At 63.0% G+C, this 20320-nt stretch overlaps 1 protein-coding gene across 1 annotated transcript; it reads right to left on the bottom strand.

The window, feature by feature from the left end:
- Positions 1 to 1409: 1409 nt before the first annotated feature.
- PVR (PVR cell adhesion molecule) lies at positions 1410 to 13798 on the bottom strand. The gene is given in 8 exon segments (NM_001171117.1): positions 1410 to 1472; positions 1592 to 1623; positions 2544 to 2678; positions 3707 to 3855; positions 6327 to 6444; positions 7714 to 8028; positions 10091 to 10435; positions 13717 to 13798. Coding segments are annotated over 8 exon segments (1239 nt in total).
- Positions 13799 to 20320: the final 6522 nt, after the last annotated feature.

The following is a 20320-nucleotide window of genomic DNA, read 5'->3' on the forward strand; positions in this document are numbered from 1 at the left end:
GCTCAGATCGGGAGCCGGACACTCCACCCACGTCTCCCACACGGGCGGCAGGGACCCGGCTGCGGGGGCCTCGTGAGCAGGAAGCTGCAATCCTGAGCTGGAGGGGGGAGTCGATCCCAGCACTCCGATGCGGGATGCGGCGTCTTCACCACCAGGCCAACGCGTCTCCTTCATCTTCAAGGGCACACAGTCCGGTGGCGCTGCGCCCCTCACCGTGTGGAGCGGTAGAACATCCTATGACCATCAGCCCCTGGCAGCCCGACTCCATTTCCTGTCGCTGGATTGGCCGGTTCGGCCGGTTTCTCAGACACGGAGTCGCACGGGGTGTGCCCTGCTGTGTTGTATTCCCCCCACGTGGAGGCGGGGACCCGTGTTTCCTTCCTTTTGACGGCTGCGTAGTACTCCGTCCCACAGTGGTCAGTGCTGGTCCGAATGCCGGCAGACGAACATTCGACTGAACAGCTGCCTTCCGTTACCGTGAGCGCCTGCGCAGGGGTGGCGTTCCCGGCCGTTTCATTTTGTCAGCAAAGTTAGATTATCCGGCTGATGGTATCACTTCACGCACACACTCCCTGTGCCTAGGGAGCCCCTGACCTCCAGCAGAGCCCCCTAACACCTCTCCCTCAGACGGCCAGTTGCATTTGTCTCCAGCTAGAGCGAAGTGTGCACCAGACCTGTCCCAAGGTCCTGGGGCCACCGTCCACTCCTGGCTCTGGGTGCCGGCTGGGTCCTGGAGCGTGGGCTTCCCCTGCTTCAGATTCAGCCGAGGCAAATCCTGGGAGCCAGATGGGGGCACAGGTACTGGGGTCCCAGCCACCACATGGGGGACCTGGGTGGAGTTCGAAGCTCCTGGCTTCAGCCTGGCCCAGCCCTGGCTGTTGTGATCATTTGGGGAGTGATCCAGTCATGGGAGATGTAAATAAATAAATAAAGTTTAAACAGAAAAGAAAGGTTCTTGGAGTGGACAGTGGGCACAGGTTCAAGTGCGCCCACCGGTGTTCCGGTCCTGAGTTCCCGCCCCTGAGTCCCTGCCCGCAGAGACGTGGGCAGTCCTGAGAGCTGGGACCAACGGTCACTGGCCCCCAGGCAGCAGACCGCTCCGGGGCCTTGGCCTCCAGCTCCCTGGAGGCCACGTCTCGTCCCTCCCTGCCGATGTTACCCCGAGACGGGAGCCGGGGAGGGGCCTGGGCCAAGCCCTCGCCGGCGCCTGGCTCTCGCAGACCCCGATGTGTGCTTCCCCCAGCGTCTCCAACAGCCGGCACCACACAGCAGCCTCGGAGACCCCCGCGGCCACACCCTGAGGTCCTGCACGGGTCGGGGGCGGGAGCAGGGCCTCGTCCGGTGGTGCAGCCCGCGGGGCCGCGTCCTCGCCAGCGCCGGTGCCTCTCGCTGGCCCGGTCCCGACGCAGTCACCTCCTGGTGTCTGTCTGTGGCGAGCTGTCCTCACTTGCCACGGATCTGTAGGAGACAGCCTGCGGTGGACATGGCACAGTCAGCCTGGGGCCTCTCTCCCGCCCCCTGCTGGCCTGTCCACGCCAATGCCGGACCCTCAGCCTCCTCCCGCTCTTCAGGGAGCCCCCGCTGCACTCACCCCGTTGGCCGAGGCGCTGGAGTGGTCCGTGCCTGGAGGAGACACAAGGAGACTTGGAGGGACAGCGCCGGGAAGCCCCGCCGCGGGGTCAGGGCCCCCAAAGTGTTTTTTTATTTTTATTTCAGATTTTATTTACTTGAAAGAGACAGATAGCAAGGGACGGATAGGCCCACAGGGACTGCGTATGAAACTGGCCCAGTGGGTAAGAGGCCTGCATCCCACACCACAGGGCCTGGGTTCGAGTCCAGCTTCCTGCCAACTCAGACCCTGGGGGGCAGCAGTGAGGCTCAAGTGCTTGGGCCCTGACACCCACGCGGGAGACCCGGATGGAGTTGCCAGCTCCTGGCTTCCCCTGACCCGGTCCTGGCCGTTGGCAGGCATTTGGGGAGTGAGCTAGCAGGAGGGAAGTTCTCTCTTTCTCTCTCTGTGCACCTGTCAGGAGCTGGGGCTGGGCCAGGAACCAGGAACTCCGACAGGCAGGGCCCCCCATGTGGGCGGCAGGGACCCAGGTACTTGAGCTACGTAGCTGGAATCCACAGCGGAGCCGGGACTCGAACCCGGGCCGTGTCTTGCCCACCGCGCCAGGCGCCCGCCCAGCCTTTGCAATGTGGAGGGTGGGGCTGCAGGTTCCCGAGTTCCTGGGTCCCCGCCACCATTCTCTAGGGCGCCCTGCTGAGAAAGGCGATGGGGGGGGGCTGTGGGGCCCAGGGTGCGCACCTGCCCACCTTTGTCCTGAATGAAGAACAAAGTCTTTCTGGGGGGAGGGGCCTCCAGACCTCTGCACGCTCTGCCCCCCACCCCCCTTGCTAAATATTTGTAAAGTCAATGAGCGGTGGGCGGGCCTCCCTGGTGACGGGATCTTTCCGGTAAAACAGGGGTGCCCTGTGGTTCCCCGAGCTGGGGAATTAGGGAGAGGCTGACGGGGGGGGGGCAGGGGGAGGGGGGAACTCACGGGAGCGGCTGCAACGCCGCCGGAGGTAGAGCAGGATCCCCAGCAGGATGAAGCCCAGGACGCCCCCGAAGACCAGCACAAGGACGGTGTTAGTGACGGACATGCCCGAGCCTGGCTGCTCCCCGGGCCGGGCCTCTGGGCGAGAAGGAGGAAACGGGTGTCAGGTAAGGGGGCTTCCGGGGTTCCTGTCTGCCTGGAGGACACACCCCAGATTTCCTTTGGGAACTCCTCGGTCTAGGTGGGTCGGGTGGACCTGGCTCCACTCTCCGCTTCTAGGAGGGGACGCTGACTCAGGCCCAGCCAATCAGAACACCCATCTCTCCGGGCTGCTGTGATTGGTTCATCGACCCAGGTTGGGCCAATGAGAGGCAGCCCTGGGACTTTGGCTGGAGCTATTGAAAATGATGTGTTTTTTTTTTTTTTTTTTTTTTTTTTTTCCCTACCCCTGGGATGGCTTATGTCTGCAGCTACTGGGAGCCACCTTGCTTTCCTGAGGACAAAGCCAGCAAATGCCTGGGCAGGCTGGCGCCGCGGCTCACTAGGCTAATCCTCTGCCTAGCGGCGCCGGCACACCAGGTTCTAGTCCCGGTTGGGGCGCCGGATTCTGTCCCAGTTGCCCCTCTTCCAGGCCATCTCTCTGCTGTGGCCAGGGAGTGCAGTGGAGGATGGCCCAGGTGCTTGTACCCTGCACCCCATGGGAGACCAGGATAAGTACCTGGCTCCTGCCATCGGATCATCGCGGTGCGCTGGCTGCAGCGTGCCAGCCACGGCGGCCATTGGAGGGTGAACCAACGGAAAGGAAGACCTTTCTCTCTGTCTCTCTCTCTCACTGTCCACTCTGCCTGTCAAAAAAAAAAAAAAAAAAAAAAAAAAAAGAAAATGCCTGGGCTGCGTGCTTGCAGCACCTGGATCTAACCATACCTGAAGCTACTTCCAAAAAATGCCTCCCACTCATTGCTCGGGCTACTTTGAGCTGTGCCTCTGTCAAATGCAACTTAAGAGTTCTGCCCAAGACACTTGGGAAGGGACTCGGCCTGGGTTGACAGCAGGGTGCGGCCAGGCGGCTGGACGTCAGAGCCCATGATGAGATCTTGCCTGCCTCTCCCTCGGCGGGGACCCCCCTGGCCACCTGCTCCCTGCCCCACCTCCGGGGCACCCCTCACCTCTGACCAGGACGGGCAGCTCCCCGCGCCCAGTCCCTAGGGAGTTGGTAACGAGGCAGATGAAGGTGGTGTTGACCGACTCGTCCACTTTAGTGATCTGGAGCTGCCGGCCCTGGGCCACGGCAGAGGGTGGCAGGGGACCCGTGGTCCTGGGAGAGAGCAGAGGGAGAGAGTGATCCGGGTGAGGAAGTGGCCCTCCACGGGGACGGGAGAGAGCCGGCCCCACGCGGCCCCATCCCGCCTTTGAGCACTGACCTCCTGGGCCCAGGCTGCTGCCCCCTGCTGGACTCCCTGGCTGCAGCCTGGCCTCCTTGTCTGCCCTCCCCGTGGCCAGCAGAGGGCGCTCGCGGCCCCCCCGAAGTCCGCTCAGAGCCAAGCCTCTCTCGGCTCGCCTAACTCAGCAGGGACCTGCCCCAGACGCCTCTGCCCACGGCACCCATCGCTCTCCCCTTCGCTCCCACAGCCTGGCCCAGCCCCGCCTGGTGCAGCCACCTGGGGCGTGAAGATCTCTCCCTCTCTCTCTCCCCCTTACAAAAAAGAGCAAAGGGACAGGGATCCCTGTGTCCCACCAGTACAGTGACTGGTGACCTGCACATGCAATCGAACCCCCGCAGCTTTAATCTGGGGGCCGTGGGTGCTTCGAGTGCCCGGGAGGCGGGCTGCCGGGCTGCGGGGGGCTGCCGGGCTGCGGGGGGGCTGCGGGGCGGGGCCAGCCGGCGGGATCACGCTGCGGTGGGAGGCGAGTGGGGTCTTGAGTGTTCGCCCGGAGATCCTCAGGACAAAATGTCGGGGGACATGGGGCCCTGTGTGTTGGACCCGGGGAGCTGCGTCCCCAGGCGGCGGGGACACGAGTGGCCCTGTGGGATGTGACTGAGCCGGTCGCACGGGGTGATGGGGAGACGGGATTGTTCAGGGGCCGGAGGTGTGGAGCCGTGTCCAAGTGTGCGATGTGGGTAATCATTAATCCAGATAAGGGCAATAGCGCCGGGCACGCGGAGTGCCAGGTCAGCAATGAGGCCCAGACACACCCAGGGCAGGGCGACCACGGTGAGACTGAGCACCCCTCCACTGCGGCCCTGAGTGTACCACGCTGTCTACTTCCTGCAGCCCTCCTCCCTCACACCCAGGGTCCAGGCTTCGCCCCTCCTCCCTCAGACCCAGGGTCCAGGCCCAGCCCCTCCTCCCTCAGACCCAGGGTCCAGGCCCAGCCCTCCTCCCTCACACCCAGGGTCCAGGCCCAGCCCCTCCTCCCTCAGACCCAGGGTCCAGGCCCAGCCCTCCTCCCTCACACCCAGGGTCCAGGCCCAGCCCCTCCTCCCTCACACCCAGGGTCCAGGCCCCCAGCCCCTCCTCCCTCAGACCCAGGGCCCAGGCCCCGCCCTCCTCCCTCAGACCCTGGAGTGCAGACCCCCAGCCCCTCCTCCTCCAGACCCAGGATCCAGGCACCCCGCCCCTCCTCCCTCACACCCAGGGGTCCAGGCCCCCAGCCCCTCCTCCCTCAGACCCAGGGATCCAGGCACCCCGCCCCTCCTCCCTCACACCCAGGGGTCCAGGCCCCCAGCCCCTCCTCCCTCACACCCAGGGCTCCAGGCCCCCAGCCCCTCCTCCCTCAGACCCAGGTCCAGGCCCCGCCCCTCCTCCCTCAGACCCAGGGGTCCAGGCCCAGCCCCTCCTCCCTCACACCCAGGGCTCCAGGCCCCCGGCCCCTCCTCCCTCAGACCCAGGGCTCCAGGCCCCCAGCCCCTCCTCCCTCAGACCCAGGGTCCAGGCCCCCAGCCCCTCCTCCCTCAGACCCAGGGGTCCAGGCCCCGCCCCTCCTCCCTCAGACCCAGGGGTCCAGGCCCCCGGCCCCTCCTCCCTCAGACCCAGGGTCCAGGCCCCGCCCTTCCTCCCTCAGACCCAGGGTCCAGGCCCCCAGCCCTCCTCCCTCAGACCCAGGGTCCAGGCCCCCAGCCCTCCTCCCTCAGACCCAGGGGTCCAGGCCCCGCCCCTCCTCCCTCAGACCCAGGGTCCAGGCCCAGCCCCTCCTCCCTCAGACCCAGGGTCCGGGTTTAGCTCCTCCTCCCTCAGACCCAGGGTCCAGGCCCCAGCCCCTCCTCCCTCAGACCCAAGGGTCCAGGCCCCCAGCCCTCCTCCCTCAGACCCAGGGTCCAGGCCCCCGGCCCCTCCTCCCTCAGACCCAGGGGTCCAGGCCCAGCCCCTCCTCCCTCAGACCCAGGGTCCAGGCCCCCAGCCCTCCTCCTCCAGACCCAGGGTCCAGGCCCCAGCCCTCCTCCCTCAGACCCAAGGGTCCAGGCACCCAGCCCCTCTTCCCTCAGACCCAGGGCTCCAGGCCCCAGCCCCTCCTCCCTCAGACCCAGGGTCCAGGCCCCAGCCCCTCCTCCCTCAGACCCAGGGTCCAGGCCCCCAGCCCCTCCTCCCTCACACCCAGGGTTCCAGGCCCCCAGCCCTCCTCCCTCAGACCCAGGGTCCAGGCCCAGCCCCTCCTCCCTCACACCCAGGGTTCCAGGCCCCCAGCCCTCCTCCCTCAGACCCAGGGTCCAGGCCCCAGCCCCTCCTCCCTCAGACCCAGGGTCCAGGCCCTCAGCCCCTCCTCCCGCAGGCCCCGCCCCTGACTCACGTGCTCCAGTTGTAGCCGGTGGGCTCTGGGTTGCTGCGGACGTCACAGGTGAGGGCGGCCTTGCTCCGGCCCAGGTACCAGTTGTCATCGTAGCCGGAGATGGAGACCTCGGGGGGGTCTGGGGGAGACGGGGAAGTGGAGCTCAGAGGCGGGCGAGTCTTGGGGTGGCCCAGCGCGTGTGGTGCCCGTGCGGGCAGCCCGCAGGGCCTCCCGGACCCTGCCCTTTCTGCTGGTTTTCCTGGCAGCCTGGGCCCTGGCTGGGTGTCCCGAGAAGAGGCCTGGCGGCCACTCAGCACCCAGAAACACGTTCCAGGCTCCGACAAGTTCTGCAGCTAGGAGCCCCCGGCCCTGCTCCACCTGCGCGGGACCCCGGGGCCGGCCAGTGAGCAGGGCCTTTGTCTTGGGAGGGGTCAGTGCAGCTCTCCCCCCCTCCCGCCCAGTGACCGTGTCCAGGGGACAGTGTGCCACCTGCTTGGCAGGGAGCAGCCAGTGTAGACAGTGACGGGAGGAACAGTATGGGGAGCTTGTGTAGAGATGGCCGCCAGGCCAGTGTAGACGGCTGGCTGGGATATTCGAGTAGATGGGTTGAGCAGGGAAGTGGCACAGTGGGGGAGGCAAAACCAGGCAGAACAGAGTTCAAAGACATGCTGCAGAGACAGTGTAGACAGGGGAGCCAGGGTACAGAGTAGGGGAGGCCCCCAAAGCCAGCTGGCTGTGCCTCTGGGGAATTGCTATAGACAATGTGGAGGGTCCGTGTAGACGGATCTCTAGAGAGTCGGTGTAGACAACCTTGCATGCAGTTTGGAGAGTGCTTAGGAGAATCGGTGAAGTGTGTCTATGTGGCTGGAGGTCGCTGGAGCCGGTGTGGACAAGAGGGGCAGGGCCAGCTGTAGCCCAGGGAAGCCAGTGTAGACGGTAGAAGGCAGCATGAGGACTGCACATGACAGTGGATGTAGACAAGGAGGTAAGCAGGGTTGACATCGGCTTGGAGAACAGGGTAGCTGTACGAGGAATGGCAGTGTAGACAGCTGGCCAGCCAGGCAGTTTTAGGCAACACGTGTGGGACAGTGTAGACAGTCCTCAGGAAGCCAGCAGAGATGGAGTGGGGTAGCAGCGTTGACAGCAGCCAGGGGAGTTCTGGGGACATGACCTGGAGAGCAACACTGACCGTGCACACATAGCCGATATAGATGCGGGGGTGGGGCGTGTGGCTCAGGGAGCCAGTGTAGACACAGGGGTGAGGTGTGTGGCTCAGGGAGCCAGTGTAGACACAGGGGTGAGGTGTGTGGCTCAGGGAGCCAGTGTAGATGTGGGGGTGGGGCGTGCAGGCGATAGCCAGGGGAGCCGGTGTAGAGGCGGGGGTGGGCGGGGGGCAGCCGGCACTCACAGCGCACGGCCAGGGTCACGGGCAGCAGGGCGGGCTCCCTCTGGCTCTCATGTTCCACCCTGCAGGTGATGTTCTGGCCGTCGGCCTGGCTGGAGGGCACCAAGGCGAAGAGGCTGATGACGGTGGTGGTGCCGGGCTGGGGTCCTGGCTCCTGGCTCTCGCTGGCCGTCCCGTTCAGGTGTGAGAACCAGGTGATCTGGCCGGGCGGGCGGCCGCCCGTGGAGACGCAGCGAGCCACAGCCACCGTCTCCTCGGGCTCCCGGGGCTGCTGGGCCAACAGCACTTCCCGTGGCTCCACCATGTTCTGGGGCCGGGCTGGGGAGAACAAGGGGACAGTCACCTCCACGCCCTGGGCAGCCGGGGAGCTTCAAGTCCCAGCTCTGTCCCCAGCAGCTAGGTGGCCTTGGGCCAATCCGTGCCTCAGTTTCCCTGTCTGTCAACTGGGGATGCTGATAGGGTCACAGGCAGTGAGGTACCCAGGTGGGGCCGGCGGCACAGCGCAGCGGGGGGAGCCGCCACCCGTGACGCCTGCATCCTGTCTCAGGTTCAAGTCCTGGCTGCTCTGCTTCCGATCCAGCTCCCTGCTCAGGCACCTGGGAAAGCAGCAGAAGACGGCCTCAGTGCTTGGGCCCCTGCAGCCACGTGGGAGACCCGGATGGAGCTCCAGGCAGCTGGCCCAGGTCTGGCTGTTGCTGCCATGTGGGGAGTGAATCTCTCTGTCTCTGACTCTGCCTTTCAAATAAACCTTTATAAAGGGGGGGCGGTATTCAGGGAGAGCCCTAACAATGGCACTTGGCGCATAGCAAGCACTCAGTAAACACCCGGGTGGGGAGGACCCATGGGCGCAGAAGCGGCCCCACACGACCATGATCCAGAGTGGCCAGAGCTGGGCCTGGGAGCCCTGCAGGACCACAGGAGGCTGGGCTGGTGGTCAGGGAGGGCTCCAGAGAGGAGGTGAGAGAGGAAGCGACGGGCCCAGGGCACATGGCTGCAAGTGGCGGAGCTGGGTTTACTTATTTTTCCTTTTAAGTTAATTTTTTAAAAAGATTTATTTTATTTATTTGGAAGGCAGGGTTAGAGTGAGAGGTCTTCCATCCACTGGGTCAGACCCAAAATGGCCACAGCGACCAGAGCTGGGCCAGATCGAAGCCAGAGCTTCTTCCGGGTCTCCTACAGGGGTAAGGGGCCCAAGCACTTGGGCCATCGTCTGCTGCTTTACCAGGCCACACCAGAGAGCTGGATCGGAAGTAGAGCAGCTGGGATTCAAACCGGCGCCCATATGGGATCTGGCACTGCAGGTGGTGGCTTCACCCGCTACACCACCGCGCCGGCCCCCAGGAGCTGGACTGTTCACACAAGGTCTGTCACCTTGACCATCTCGGAAGCATCCCTGGGTGATTCCCAGCGCTGGGGCTCCCCCACCCCACCAGCCACCTGCTCGCCGCTCGGCAGGACGTCTCCCCCTGCCCTGACTCACGGCTTCTGTTTCCCGGCTCACCCTGCCTGGGAGGAATCCTAGTTTCTCTGGGGCCACAAGAGTTCCAGGCCCCTAACATCTCAGCAGCTGCTGGCCCCGGCTTATAGAAACCGAAACAGCTGTGGGTGTTTGCCACGGTCTGCTGGCTGCCAGTGACTCAGCAGTGGCTGTCATGCCCCGGGCTGTAGCCAGGGCAGGGCGCGAGCCAGCAAGGACGCCGTGGAAAAATCCTGGGTACGGAGCCGCTTAAGAAATGGGTCTGGCGTGGGTACCTACAGCTCGTGTCCCACTTTATTTCTCTATCTGTGGAAGGCAGGAAACTGGGCACCGTGGGGGCAGAGCAGGACCACTGAGCGCTCCTGCCGGCTACACAGGAGTTTGCGCTATCAACACCAGGGCTGAAGCATCCGAGGTTTCCAAACCTCCGGCCTCAGGAATGCCCAGGGATGGGGCGGGGGGCGGGCAGAGAAGGAGGAGAGGTGGACGTCCGCCCCGTCCTGCCTGACGCCCAGAAAAATGAAGCCGGGAGCCCGAGCGGTGCAGTCCCCGGGGGCTCGGGAAAGCTCTCCTCTGTGGGGCACCTCCTTAGGGTCCCGGCCACCCTTGCCTTCTCCACCAAGTGACGTCAGGATCAGGGACGGCGCAGGGGGCTCCCGTGGGTCAGCTCTGCCTCTGTTCCACGGCCTCACCTGGAGAAGGTCACTGAAGCCGTAGGCTGCTTTCTAAGGGTGGATCTGTTATTGCCAAGCCCATTTTAGGGATGAAGCCAGGAGAGGCCGGGAACAAGGCACTGGCCCAAGCTGCTGGGGGGTGGGGTGCTGGGCTGCAGCCCTGGACAGGCCCCTTCCCAGGCCTCTCCACCCCCCACTTCCACCCTGGCCCGCTCCTCCTCCCGCTCACCCAGCACACGCAGCCAGGTGCGGGCGCTCCTGCTGCCCTGTGGAAATGTGGCAAACTGGCAGGTGTAGTTGGCCTCGTCCTCGGCGCGCAGCCTCGACACCGCCAGCGACGCGTTCCACAGCTCCGCGCCGGGCCTGGCGGCCACGAACTCCAACCGTCCAGGCTCCGAGACGCTGGCGCCCCGCGTAGAGTGGAAGACCGCAACGTTGCGGGCGCCGCCGGCCGGCTCCTGCCGCATCCACGTCACTTGCGTCACTCGCATGTCGGCCTCCAGCGGCAGGTAGCACGGCAACGTCACGGTGTCGCCCAGGAAACCTTGTATCCATGCGGGCGCCTGCACGGTCGCTGCGGGGGGGTGGGGGGGGGGAGCGGGGACAGGTGAGACAGCGTCAGAGGGGGCGCCAGGGACCACCGCGGCTTGCATCTGCACACTGCGGCTTCGCGCCGCCAGGGAGCGGGGAGCGAGGTGGGGTCGAGGCATGGGAGTGGGCAGGCAGGGTGCCTGGGTTGGACCCGGAACCCGGCCAGTGGCCCTGTGTTGTAGCTCTTATTACCGTATTTCCTGCAATTACCGTATTTTCTCGATCTCATGAACATTATTAAAAAACAACAACTGTGGTTTAAAAAAATTAAATGCCCAGCCAGCGCCGCAGCTCACTAGGCTAATCCTCCGCCTAGCGGCGCCGGCACACCGGGTTCTAGTCCCGGTCGGGGCGCCGGATTCTGTCCCGGTTGCCCCTCTTCCAGGCAAGCTCTCTGCTGTGGCCTGGGAGTGCAGTGGAGGATGGCCCAGGTGCTTGGGTCCTGCACCCCATGGGAGACCAGGAGAAGCACCTGGCTCCTGCCATCGGATCAGCGTGGCGCGCCGACTGCGGTGGCCATTGGAGGGTGAACCAACGGCAAAAGGAAGACCTCTCTCTCTCTCTCTCTCTCACTGTCCATTCTGCCTGTCAAAAAAAAATTAAATGCCCCATTGAAGCCCTTCAGTAGCAGCAAGGACTTCCACAGTATTGTCCACTGTCTGGGTCAAGAACTTTCTCACTGCTGCTGAGTCATCGATTGTAAGATGCACCATGACCAGGTCAATTACTGCAGGATGTCCCCAGCTTTGGAAGACCCTGGGCCTTAAAATCCATGAAATACGGTGTCATGGCAGATGCATGCAGGCTGGAGAGAGGATAGGGGTTCCTATCGCAGGCGGGGAGGCGATGGTAGCCCAGGGTTCGGGTGCCTTCAGATCGGGCGTGAGGCAGGTTAGTCGGGCTCGCTGTGGGACTAGGAGCAGGGAGCACCCCCGGGATGCTCCGTGCAGCTCAGGAGCCGGCTCAGCGCCCCGTGTTTCATTCTCAGTCAGCTCCCCCGAGGCCAGCACTGCGGTTAGCACCACTTTTCAGATGGCAAAACTGAGATCCAGGGCCGGCGCCGCGGCTCACTAGGCTAATCCTCCACCTGCGGCGCCGGCACACCGGGTTCTAGTCCTGGTTGGGGCGCCGGATTCTGTCCCGGTTGCTCTTCTTCCAGGCCAGCTCTCTGCTGTGGCCCGGGAAGGCAGTGGAGGATGGCCCAAGTGCTTGGGCCCTGCACCCACGTGGGAGATTTGGCAGACCTAGCTCCTGGCTTTGGCATGACCCAGCCCTAGCCAGCTGAGGCCATTTGGGAGTGAACTAGCGAATGCAAGTCTCTCTCGCTCTCTCTCTCTCTCTCTCTCTCTCACTGTGCCTTTAAGGAAAAAGAAGAGATACAGTGTGATGCATTCTTGTTACTCTCAGTACGGACACTGGAGCAGGTGGGAAGACTAAAGGACTCTGACCCTCAGCCTGAACCACTCCCTCGCCTTGGGCTCTCGCGCCTCGGTCTGCTCGTCTGTAACAGGAGGGTTGATGGGCGCATTAAAGGATGGATATAAGTGTGTAAAAGCCTTGGAAGCTGTGTAGACATTAGCCTGTGTGTGGAAGAGGGAAATGGAACTTTTTGTGCCCAGGAGAAAGGATGTAATTGGGGGGGGAGGGTCCCAGGGGGAGGGGTCCCAGCCCTCTCCCGGGGGGCAGCTTTAGGGGTATCTTCCCCGCTCTGCACCAAGGGGGCTCTTAGGTCCGAGAGCCCTGTGTGGATAAGGCCCTGGGAGGATGTTTGGGAGCCGCCACCCAGCAGTAGCCCAGGAGAGGGGGTGGGGGCAGGGAGAGCCGGAGGACCCCTGCCCACGTCAACTCCAGTCCTCAGCTCTCTGCTCGGACTCCCGCCTGGTCTGTCCCACGGATTGCACTACACTTGGCCACCTCGAGTGCCGCCATGCCCTGTCGCAGGGCTGAGCGCTCTCTCACGTGAAGACCAGTAGCCAAGGGAACACCCAGCCCAGCACTTCGTCATGGGGAGGAGGAGCAGGGAGGAGGTGGACAGAGGTGTTTGTACCGGACGCCGCCTGCGGGGAGAGGGCACGGCCTGGACACAGGTGATTGTGCAGGGGGCGCACGCTGCTCTGTCGCTGGCTGGCCCTGGCTAAGGGGGTCTCTCTTGCTCGGTGGGGCTCCCCCTTCTTGGGGTCCAAGCTTTCTTCCCTGGCAGGCGGCTGTGGGGATGACCCTGGGCGAGGCAGCCTCCCCCCGCTGCCCCCTTCAGTCCTCTCCCACAGGCTCGTGAGATCCACAGTTGTGTTTTCACACCCACAGGACACACACAGCCATGGTCGCTGCCTCAGCAAGGCCTGGGCACAGCCTGGGCTGGGACACCTCAGGCTCCCCCGCCCCCACCCTGCCGTTGCTCCAGGCTGCAGGGGAGGGGCCGAGCCCTGGCACCTGCTGGCTCCCTGAGCCCTCGGGCACTTGCCCAGCCATGCCTCAGTGGGAGATGTTCCAGAGCCAAATACCTCAGCTGGGGGGGGGGTGGAGGGAATGGGGGGGATGGGGGGTCGAGGGAATGGGGGGGGCTCTGAGTCAGAGGCATTTCCCCTTCTGGGGGAGGCAGGGAGTGTTCTGTGAGTCACCTTTTGGGAACTGCAAGGCTACACACCGCGTCATCATTTCCCGTGTCGCACTTGACATTGCTAAACACCCTGTGCAGACACTGCCTGGGAAGGTGAGGGCCTGCCCATTCCCCTCCGCCACACACACAGGTGCACACACACAGGTGCACACACACAAACTCAGGGTGGACTAACTCAGGGTCCCTATCAGGCACAGGAAGCACTCTAGGTGAGCAGGGTGAACTTCTACATTTATGAATGAATGAATGCATGGCCAGGCCTTCAGTTAGCCATGCCAGGGTCGCAGTGGGCAATGGGGTCATGCCACACCCCCCACCCCTGTCCTCTCCCACCCCAACCCCTACCCCCCCAACCCTGCCAGGCACCAGGCTCCGCATGGCTGCCGCCTGCCTGGCCAGGGCGTGGCGGCCATGGGGTCCCCCAGCGGCGGACGCTGAATCACTCTCCGGCTAATTTTCCCTGGGCCTCGCCCGTGGGGACTCAGGCCGGTTCCTAAGGCGGCCGGCCGAGGGGAGGGGAGGGTCCCGCCCGGGGAGGGAGGTGGGCGGCGGCGGGTGGGGGGGCAAGGCCGCTGGCCTGCGGGCAGCCGGGGAACCGCGCGCCGCGGCGGGGCAGGGGACGGCCGACCCGCGCGGGGCTCACTCACCGGCTCCGGGGAGCGCCCAGCACAGCGAGAGCAGCAGCTGCAGCGGCGGCAGCGGCGGCTCGGAGGCCGCGGCTCGGGCCATGCTGCGGCCCGGCGCTCCCTCCTCGCCTCGCCGGCGCCGGCTCGATCTGCCCGGGCCGTGCAGTAGGAACGGGCTGAGCTCCGCCCGCACAGGGGCGGGGAGGGGAAGTCCCGATCCGACCCGACCGCGGGGCAGGGGTGGAGGCGGAGCTGCGCGCGGTCCGGCCGCAGCCCGCAGGGTGCGCGCGGGTTCCCGGGGGGCGCCTCAGGCACAGGAGCTCCGCTTTGCAGGCGAGGACACGGAGGCGCAAGTGAACGCTATTACTCTCGCTTTACCCTTGTCACTAAGCACTGTTCAGGAGGCTGGTGATTCGTTCATGTCTCATCCGACACGCATTTCTGGGGGCGGGCAGGATTCTAGGCACCGGGGAGACAGCCGCGAATAGCACAGACAGGAGCCTCTGCCTTGGAGGGAGCTGGCGCTGTGGTGCAGTGAGTTTAGCCCTCAGGCGGTAGGGTGGAGGAGCTGCGATCCCGTGGCAGGTGCAAGCCCGGGCTGCTCCACTTCGGATCCAGCTCCCTGCTCATGGGCCTGGGAAAGCAGTGGAAGACGGCTCCAGTGCCTAAGCCCCTGCCACCTACATGGGACTGTGGATGGAGTTTCAGGCTCCTGGCTTCGTCGTGGTGATTTGGGGAATGGACCAGTAGATGGAAGATTCTCTCTCTCTCTGTTTTTATTTTTAATTTATCTTAATCATTTTAAAAATGATTTATTTATATTTATTTGAAAGGCAGAATTACAGAGCAGCGGAGGCAGAGAGAGAGAGAGAGAGAGAGAGAGAGAGAGAAGTCTTCTAGCTGCTTGTTCACTCTCCAGTTGGCTGCAACAGATGGAGCTGCACCAATCAGAAGCCAGGAGCCAGGAGCTTCTTCCGGGTATCCCATGTGGATGCAGGAGCCCAAGCACTTGGGCCATCTTCTACTGCATTCCCAGGCCACAGCAGAAAGCTGGATCGGAAGTGGAGCAGCCAGGACTCGAACTGGTGCCACATGGAATGCCTTAACCAACTACACCACAGCACCAGCCCCTTAATCATTCTTTTATATAAAAAAATTATTTTATGTGAAAAGCAGAATGACACACACACACACACAGATCTTCTATCCACTGCTTCACTCCCCAGATGGCCACAACAGTGGGGGCTGGGCCAGGCCAGAGCCAGGAGCCAGGAGCTCCATCCAGGTCTCCCAAGTGGGCCACAGAGGCCCAAGCCCTTCGGCCAATCCTCTGCTGCTTTCCAGGCCATTAGCAGGGAGCTGGATCAGAAGGGGAGCAGCCAGGACTCACACTGGATGCTGGCATTGTAGGTAGCAGCTTAACCCATTGCACTACAACACTGAACTCGTAACTTTGCCTTTCAAATAAAGAAAGAGCAAAAAAAAAAAAAAAAAAAAAAAAAAATCCCTGCCTTTGTGCAGGCTGGGTTCCAGTGGAGGGAAACAGACGGTTAATAGAGCAATGCACGGGAGAGGAAGAGAGAGAACGAGGGAAACGCCCCTGTAAGGATAGGAGCAGAGGCTGACCGTGGGAGGGGGAGAGAGAGACCCTGGGCCATCGTCCAGAGAGCCTCTGAGAAGCAGAGGTGGGGCCCCCGCTGGCCAGGGTCCCTGGGAGACCCTCCTCCCTATGGCTCTGCCCCCCCAGTCTCCCTGTGGGTTTCACCTGCTTCTGGGCGGCTCTGTCCCTGGCGGCCACACCTGGCGCACCTCACCCTGGATGTGTGTCTGGAATTTCTGAGTGGGACGCGGGTTGTTCTCTCGGAAATCTCCGAATTTTCCTGCATCCCAGTTCGGCCGTTATTTCCCGGCTGGGCACCCGTGACCCTCGAGGTGCGCTTCCTCTGAACGCTGACGTCACCGCCCGGGCTTCCCCCACTTCCCAGGCTTCCCTCAAGCTTCTGGCTGCTGGGGGGCCGCCCCTCCCACCCCTGGGGTCTGGGCTGTGCGTCTGGGGGCCCTTCACCCCCTACTCCCTGAGCCCATGAATCCTGGGTGACAAGGAGGTGCCTTGAGCCTGAAAATGCCATCCAGTCCTTGATCCTGGACGGTGCCACGTAACCACGCAGGCTGTGGGTCCAGGCGGGGTCGAGGGTCAAGGGTCGAGGGTCAAGGTGGATAAGAGGATGGGGTCTGAGCTGGGAGTCAGGAAATGGGAGGGCTTCAGGGAGGGGCCAGGTGGGGGTGGGGGCCTCCGGGGTTGAGAGGCTTCGATGGCCAATACTGTTGCCCACCCCCCAAAAAAAGGCCATCAATACGGAGGGAGGTCACAAGTTCCGCGCCGTGGTTGGCTGAATTAAGCCCAGAGTTTGCTGCCTGCTTGATGGTGGGCGAGGGGTGTGGAGCAGGGGACCCGGCCACCAGCTCGCGGCGCGTGGGTTGAGCCAAAGGGCAGTATAGCCCCCTGCCTGGCCACCCCCTCTTCCAGAAAAAACCTGGTGTGGGCGAAGTGGCCATAAGGTCTAAAGGGGACAAATAAAGGGGACAAATCCGAGCCCCCACCACCACCACGAGGGGTGGTTCGGTGGGCGCTGAGGACGGAAGGTGACCTGCGGGGTCTCTGGTGTCTGGGGCAGCCGCAGCGGAAAAGATGCGCCTGCTTCGAGGCCGGAGGAAGAGGACTTGGTAGACAGGCTGGGCTGCGGCTGACCCGCTTGACCCTTCCTAAGAAACCCCGCGGCTCTGTAGGCGCCACTTCCCTGCAGCCCCTGGCCACGCCCCTCCTCTCCGCCCCACGGCAGGGGGCTCTGAGGCTGTGGGGGCTGGGGTAGGGGGAGGGTGTGGTTTCCAGGGTTCCTCTTTCACCACCGATGCTGGGTTTCTGTGTCAGGGAGGGGATTTTATCAGTCAGAGTGGCGCTGGCGGTGCCGGTTCCTCCGTGGGGAGACATTTGGGGGTGAGGTCCAGGCATCTTGCTCGTGGCATTGGATGCCCAGGCTGCCAGCAGGTGGTCTTTCGCGGGGGAGGGGACACGGATCCCATGGTCAAGGAGAAGACCACCGCTGTCCACCTCAGCTGCCTCCTACACACTCCACTGGCATTCACTCGTTTGTTATTATTATTTTTAAATATCTACTTTGTTTATTTGAAAGGCAGAATTAGAGAGAGGGAGAGACAGAAAGAGAGATCTTCAATCCGCTGGTTCATTCCCCAGGTGGCTGCCCCAGCCAAGGTTGAACCAGGCAGAAGCCAGGAGCCAGGAGCTTTTCCCAGGTCTCCCACGTGGGTGCGGGGGCCCAAGCACGTGGGCCATCCTCCACTGCTTTCCCAGGTGCATTAGCAGGGAGCTGGATCAGAAGTGGAGCAGCTGGGACTCAAACCGGTGCCCATATGGGATGCCGGCGCTGCAGACGCCACAGTGCTGGCCCCGAGTTTAATCTCAACCACTAGGCCATTCTTGGTGTAGCTCCAGGGAGTCTCCACCCTCCTGCTCTCCGCGCCCGGTGACCTTTGCACTCTCACTGGGGTTCTTTCGGCTCGTGTTTTCCTTATCCTCTTCCAGTGCTAGCTGCATTTCAGGGTTCAGTTTATGGTTATGAATTACCAAAGGGGCAAAGAAGCGTGAACGTCCAAGGGGCAGGTGAGGGGCATTCCGGCGTTGGCCCGGCAACGGAAGCCTGGCAGCTTATCTTAATGACTGTTGATCCCATGAGCTTTGGGGTGAGTGCCATGGTTAGCAAGATGGCAGCCATCCCGGGGGCCGCTGCCTGCAATGCTGGCGTCCCAACTGAGTGCTGGTTCGAGTTCTGGCTGCTCCACTTCCGATCCAGCTCCCTGCTAATGCACCTGGGAAAGCAGCGGAAGATGGCTCAAGTGCAGGGGCCCCTGCACCCACGTGGGAGACCCGGAAGCAGCTCCTGGCTCCTGGCTTCGGCTTGGCTTAGCACTGGGTGTTGCGGCCTCCTGGGGAGTGAACCAGCAGATGGGAGATCTGTCTGTCTGTGTTTCTCCTTCTCTCCCCTGTAACTCTGCCTTTCAAATAAATTTTTAAAAGAATCACTTAAAACCCCCCAAAAACAGACAAAAAGAATCCTTACACGTCCCTGCCCCTGAGCCCCAGCGGTTCTCTTTGCAACATCCCAGCTCTGGCCCCCATCCCTTGCTGACCGCCCCAACACGGGCCCTTCGTCCCCTACAGTCACTTAATCCCTGCGTGTTCACTGAGCACCAGCTAAGGGCTGGGCCCTGTCCTGGGTTCTGAAGATGCAGCATGAGCCACAGGCAAAATCCGAGCTCCCAGGCTGGCGTGGGGGGTGGGGACGCGGCGGCGGGGCGGAAGATGATACAAAGGGACAGGTGCTGGGCGGCAGCAGGGCGAAGGCCAGGACGAGGAAGGAGGCCTGGGAGGGGCGAGGAGGCCTGGTTCTCAGTGCCCCTTTGTGGCTGCTTCTGCCCCTCCCTCCACTCTCTCCTCTGTGCCCCTCCTTCTCTAGGCAGATCCCAGAGGCTCACAGCTAGAGTGCGGCTCTGTGACTCAGGTGTCGCTGGTGGACTTTCGCTTGTAGGTGATGGGGCAGGCGGCGGCCCCGGGCAGGAGGCAGGGGTGCCGCCGCACTGAATTCACCGGGACCTCCAGGCGGGCGAGACAGACATAGTTCTGGAATAGCACAGGGGGCCCTGCACCTGCTCCTGGGGGGTGAGGTCTTGCAGTCCAGTCAGGGCCACCCTCGCGGGAGTTGGTGCTCTTTCTCTAGGTCAGAGTCGCTCTGGGCCTCCCTGAGGCTGTGCGAGCCGCCGCGAGCCCACCTGCCACCGCTGAGAGCAGCACTTCTGTTGTCCACGGCAGATGGCGGTGGGGCACGGGACGTGGCAGTGTGGCCAGCAGAGGCCTGGTTGACTATATTATTATTGTTAAAAGAGTTATTTTATTTATTTGAAAGGCAGAGTAACGGGGAGGGGGGAAAGAGAGAGAGAGGTCTTCCATCTGCTGGTTCAGTCCCCAAGTGGCCACCACAGCTGGGGCTGGGCCAGACCAAAGCCAGGAGCCACGAGCTCCATCCAGGTCCTCCCATGTGGGCCATCCTCTGCTGCTTTCCCAGGCACATCAGCAGGGAGCTGGATTGGAAATGGAGCAGCTGGGACTTGAACGGGCGCCCATATGGGATGCCGGCATCACAGGTGTTGGCTTCGCCCACTGCGCCACAGCGCCAGCCCCTGGTGGACTCTAGTATTGCCCCCAAGTATTTGTTGCCCTCTCTGCAGGAGGATTCTACTGCCCCCCCCCACCCCCAACAACAACAAAAGCAGGCCAAGTCATGTGACTTGCTTTGACCAATGAGAGGGCAGCAGAAGCGAAGTGGGCGGACTTGGTGCAGAAGTAGTGAAGCTGTGGCTTGGTTCATCGATTGCTCTTCTTCCAAGGTTTTATTGGTTTATTTAATTCGGTGGAAAGAGAGAGATGGCGAGATCCTATGTGGTCACTCCCCAGATACAGGCAACAGCTGGGGCTGGGCCAGGCTGAAGCTGGGAGCCTTGGGCCCCATCCACGTCTCCTGTGTGAGTGCAGGGGCCCAGGCACTTGGGCCATCTCTGCTGCTTACCCAGGTGCATTAGCGGAGAGGTGGAGCAGAAGTGGAGAAGCTGGGACTCGAACCTGCGCCATGTGGGATGCCGGCATGGCAGGAAGTAGCTTAACCTGCTCTGCCACAGTGGGTGAGGTGGCAGCATTGTTTTGTCTCTCCCTGATCTCATGCAGGGAGCTTTCCATAGGCGGACATTGTAAGGCCAGCACAAAACACCAAACACCGGAGTTAGAGAACAGGTTTAGGAAACCTGGCGGGCTGGGGGGAGAGGGCGAGAGGGTAAGAGAAAGGAGAGATGAGAGAGAGCACATGTCCAGGAACAGGTCCCTCTTAAATCTTTGCCAGGAGCTGGGCCATCTGGTCACCCGGCTTCCAGCAATGGCAGGGGGCCACAGCCCAAGATGGCTGTGGGTGTCTGGGGGTGGTGCGCAAGGCTCAGCGCTGGGCGCCACCCCCCCCCCCCGATCTCGCGCTGTTTCCGTGGGCAGGCGGAGAGTCTTCTGCAGGGCGGGGACCTCACGTTCCCCACGTGGACAAGGGCAGCGGCCACCCGGGCCTGCTCCCCAGTGGGATGCACCAGCTAGGCATCGGGGGCTGGAAGGAAAGCCCTGGAAACAGCCCCTGCCTCAGGCTCACACCACCGCCTTCTGGGGGCGGGCGCAGTGAGGGCTTCAACGTGGCAGCTCCCCTCACTCCTTCCTCTCCCTTCCTCTCAGACAGGAAGTGCTTCAGTCCGGTGGCTAGCAGGAGCCACACCCGCGGTGGGGCCACCCCTGGAAGCCCTGGCCGCCCCTTGGCCCCCACTGTGGTTTCTCAGGGTCCTGCCCAAGCCCCAGCCCTGCCGGCTCTGAGCTGTCGCTCTGGGGTGCTGTCTCTGGCCCACGCCAACACACACCCAGAGTGTCAGTTTCAGGTTGCAGGGCTCAGGGCTTGGAGTTGTTTCCTGCTTCATGAAAGGGAGCCGGTAAGAGCACCCACTTTTCAGGGTTTGGGGAAGCAAAGGA

Source organism: Oryctolagus cuniculus, chromosome 18, assembly GCF_964237555.1.
Source record: "Oryctolagus cuniculus chromosome 18, mOryCun1.1, whole genome shotgun sequence".
Classification (NCBI taxonomy): domain Eukaryota; kingdom Metazoa; phylum Chordata; class Mammalia; order Lagomorpha; family Leporidae; genus Oryctolagus; species Oryctolagus cuniculus.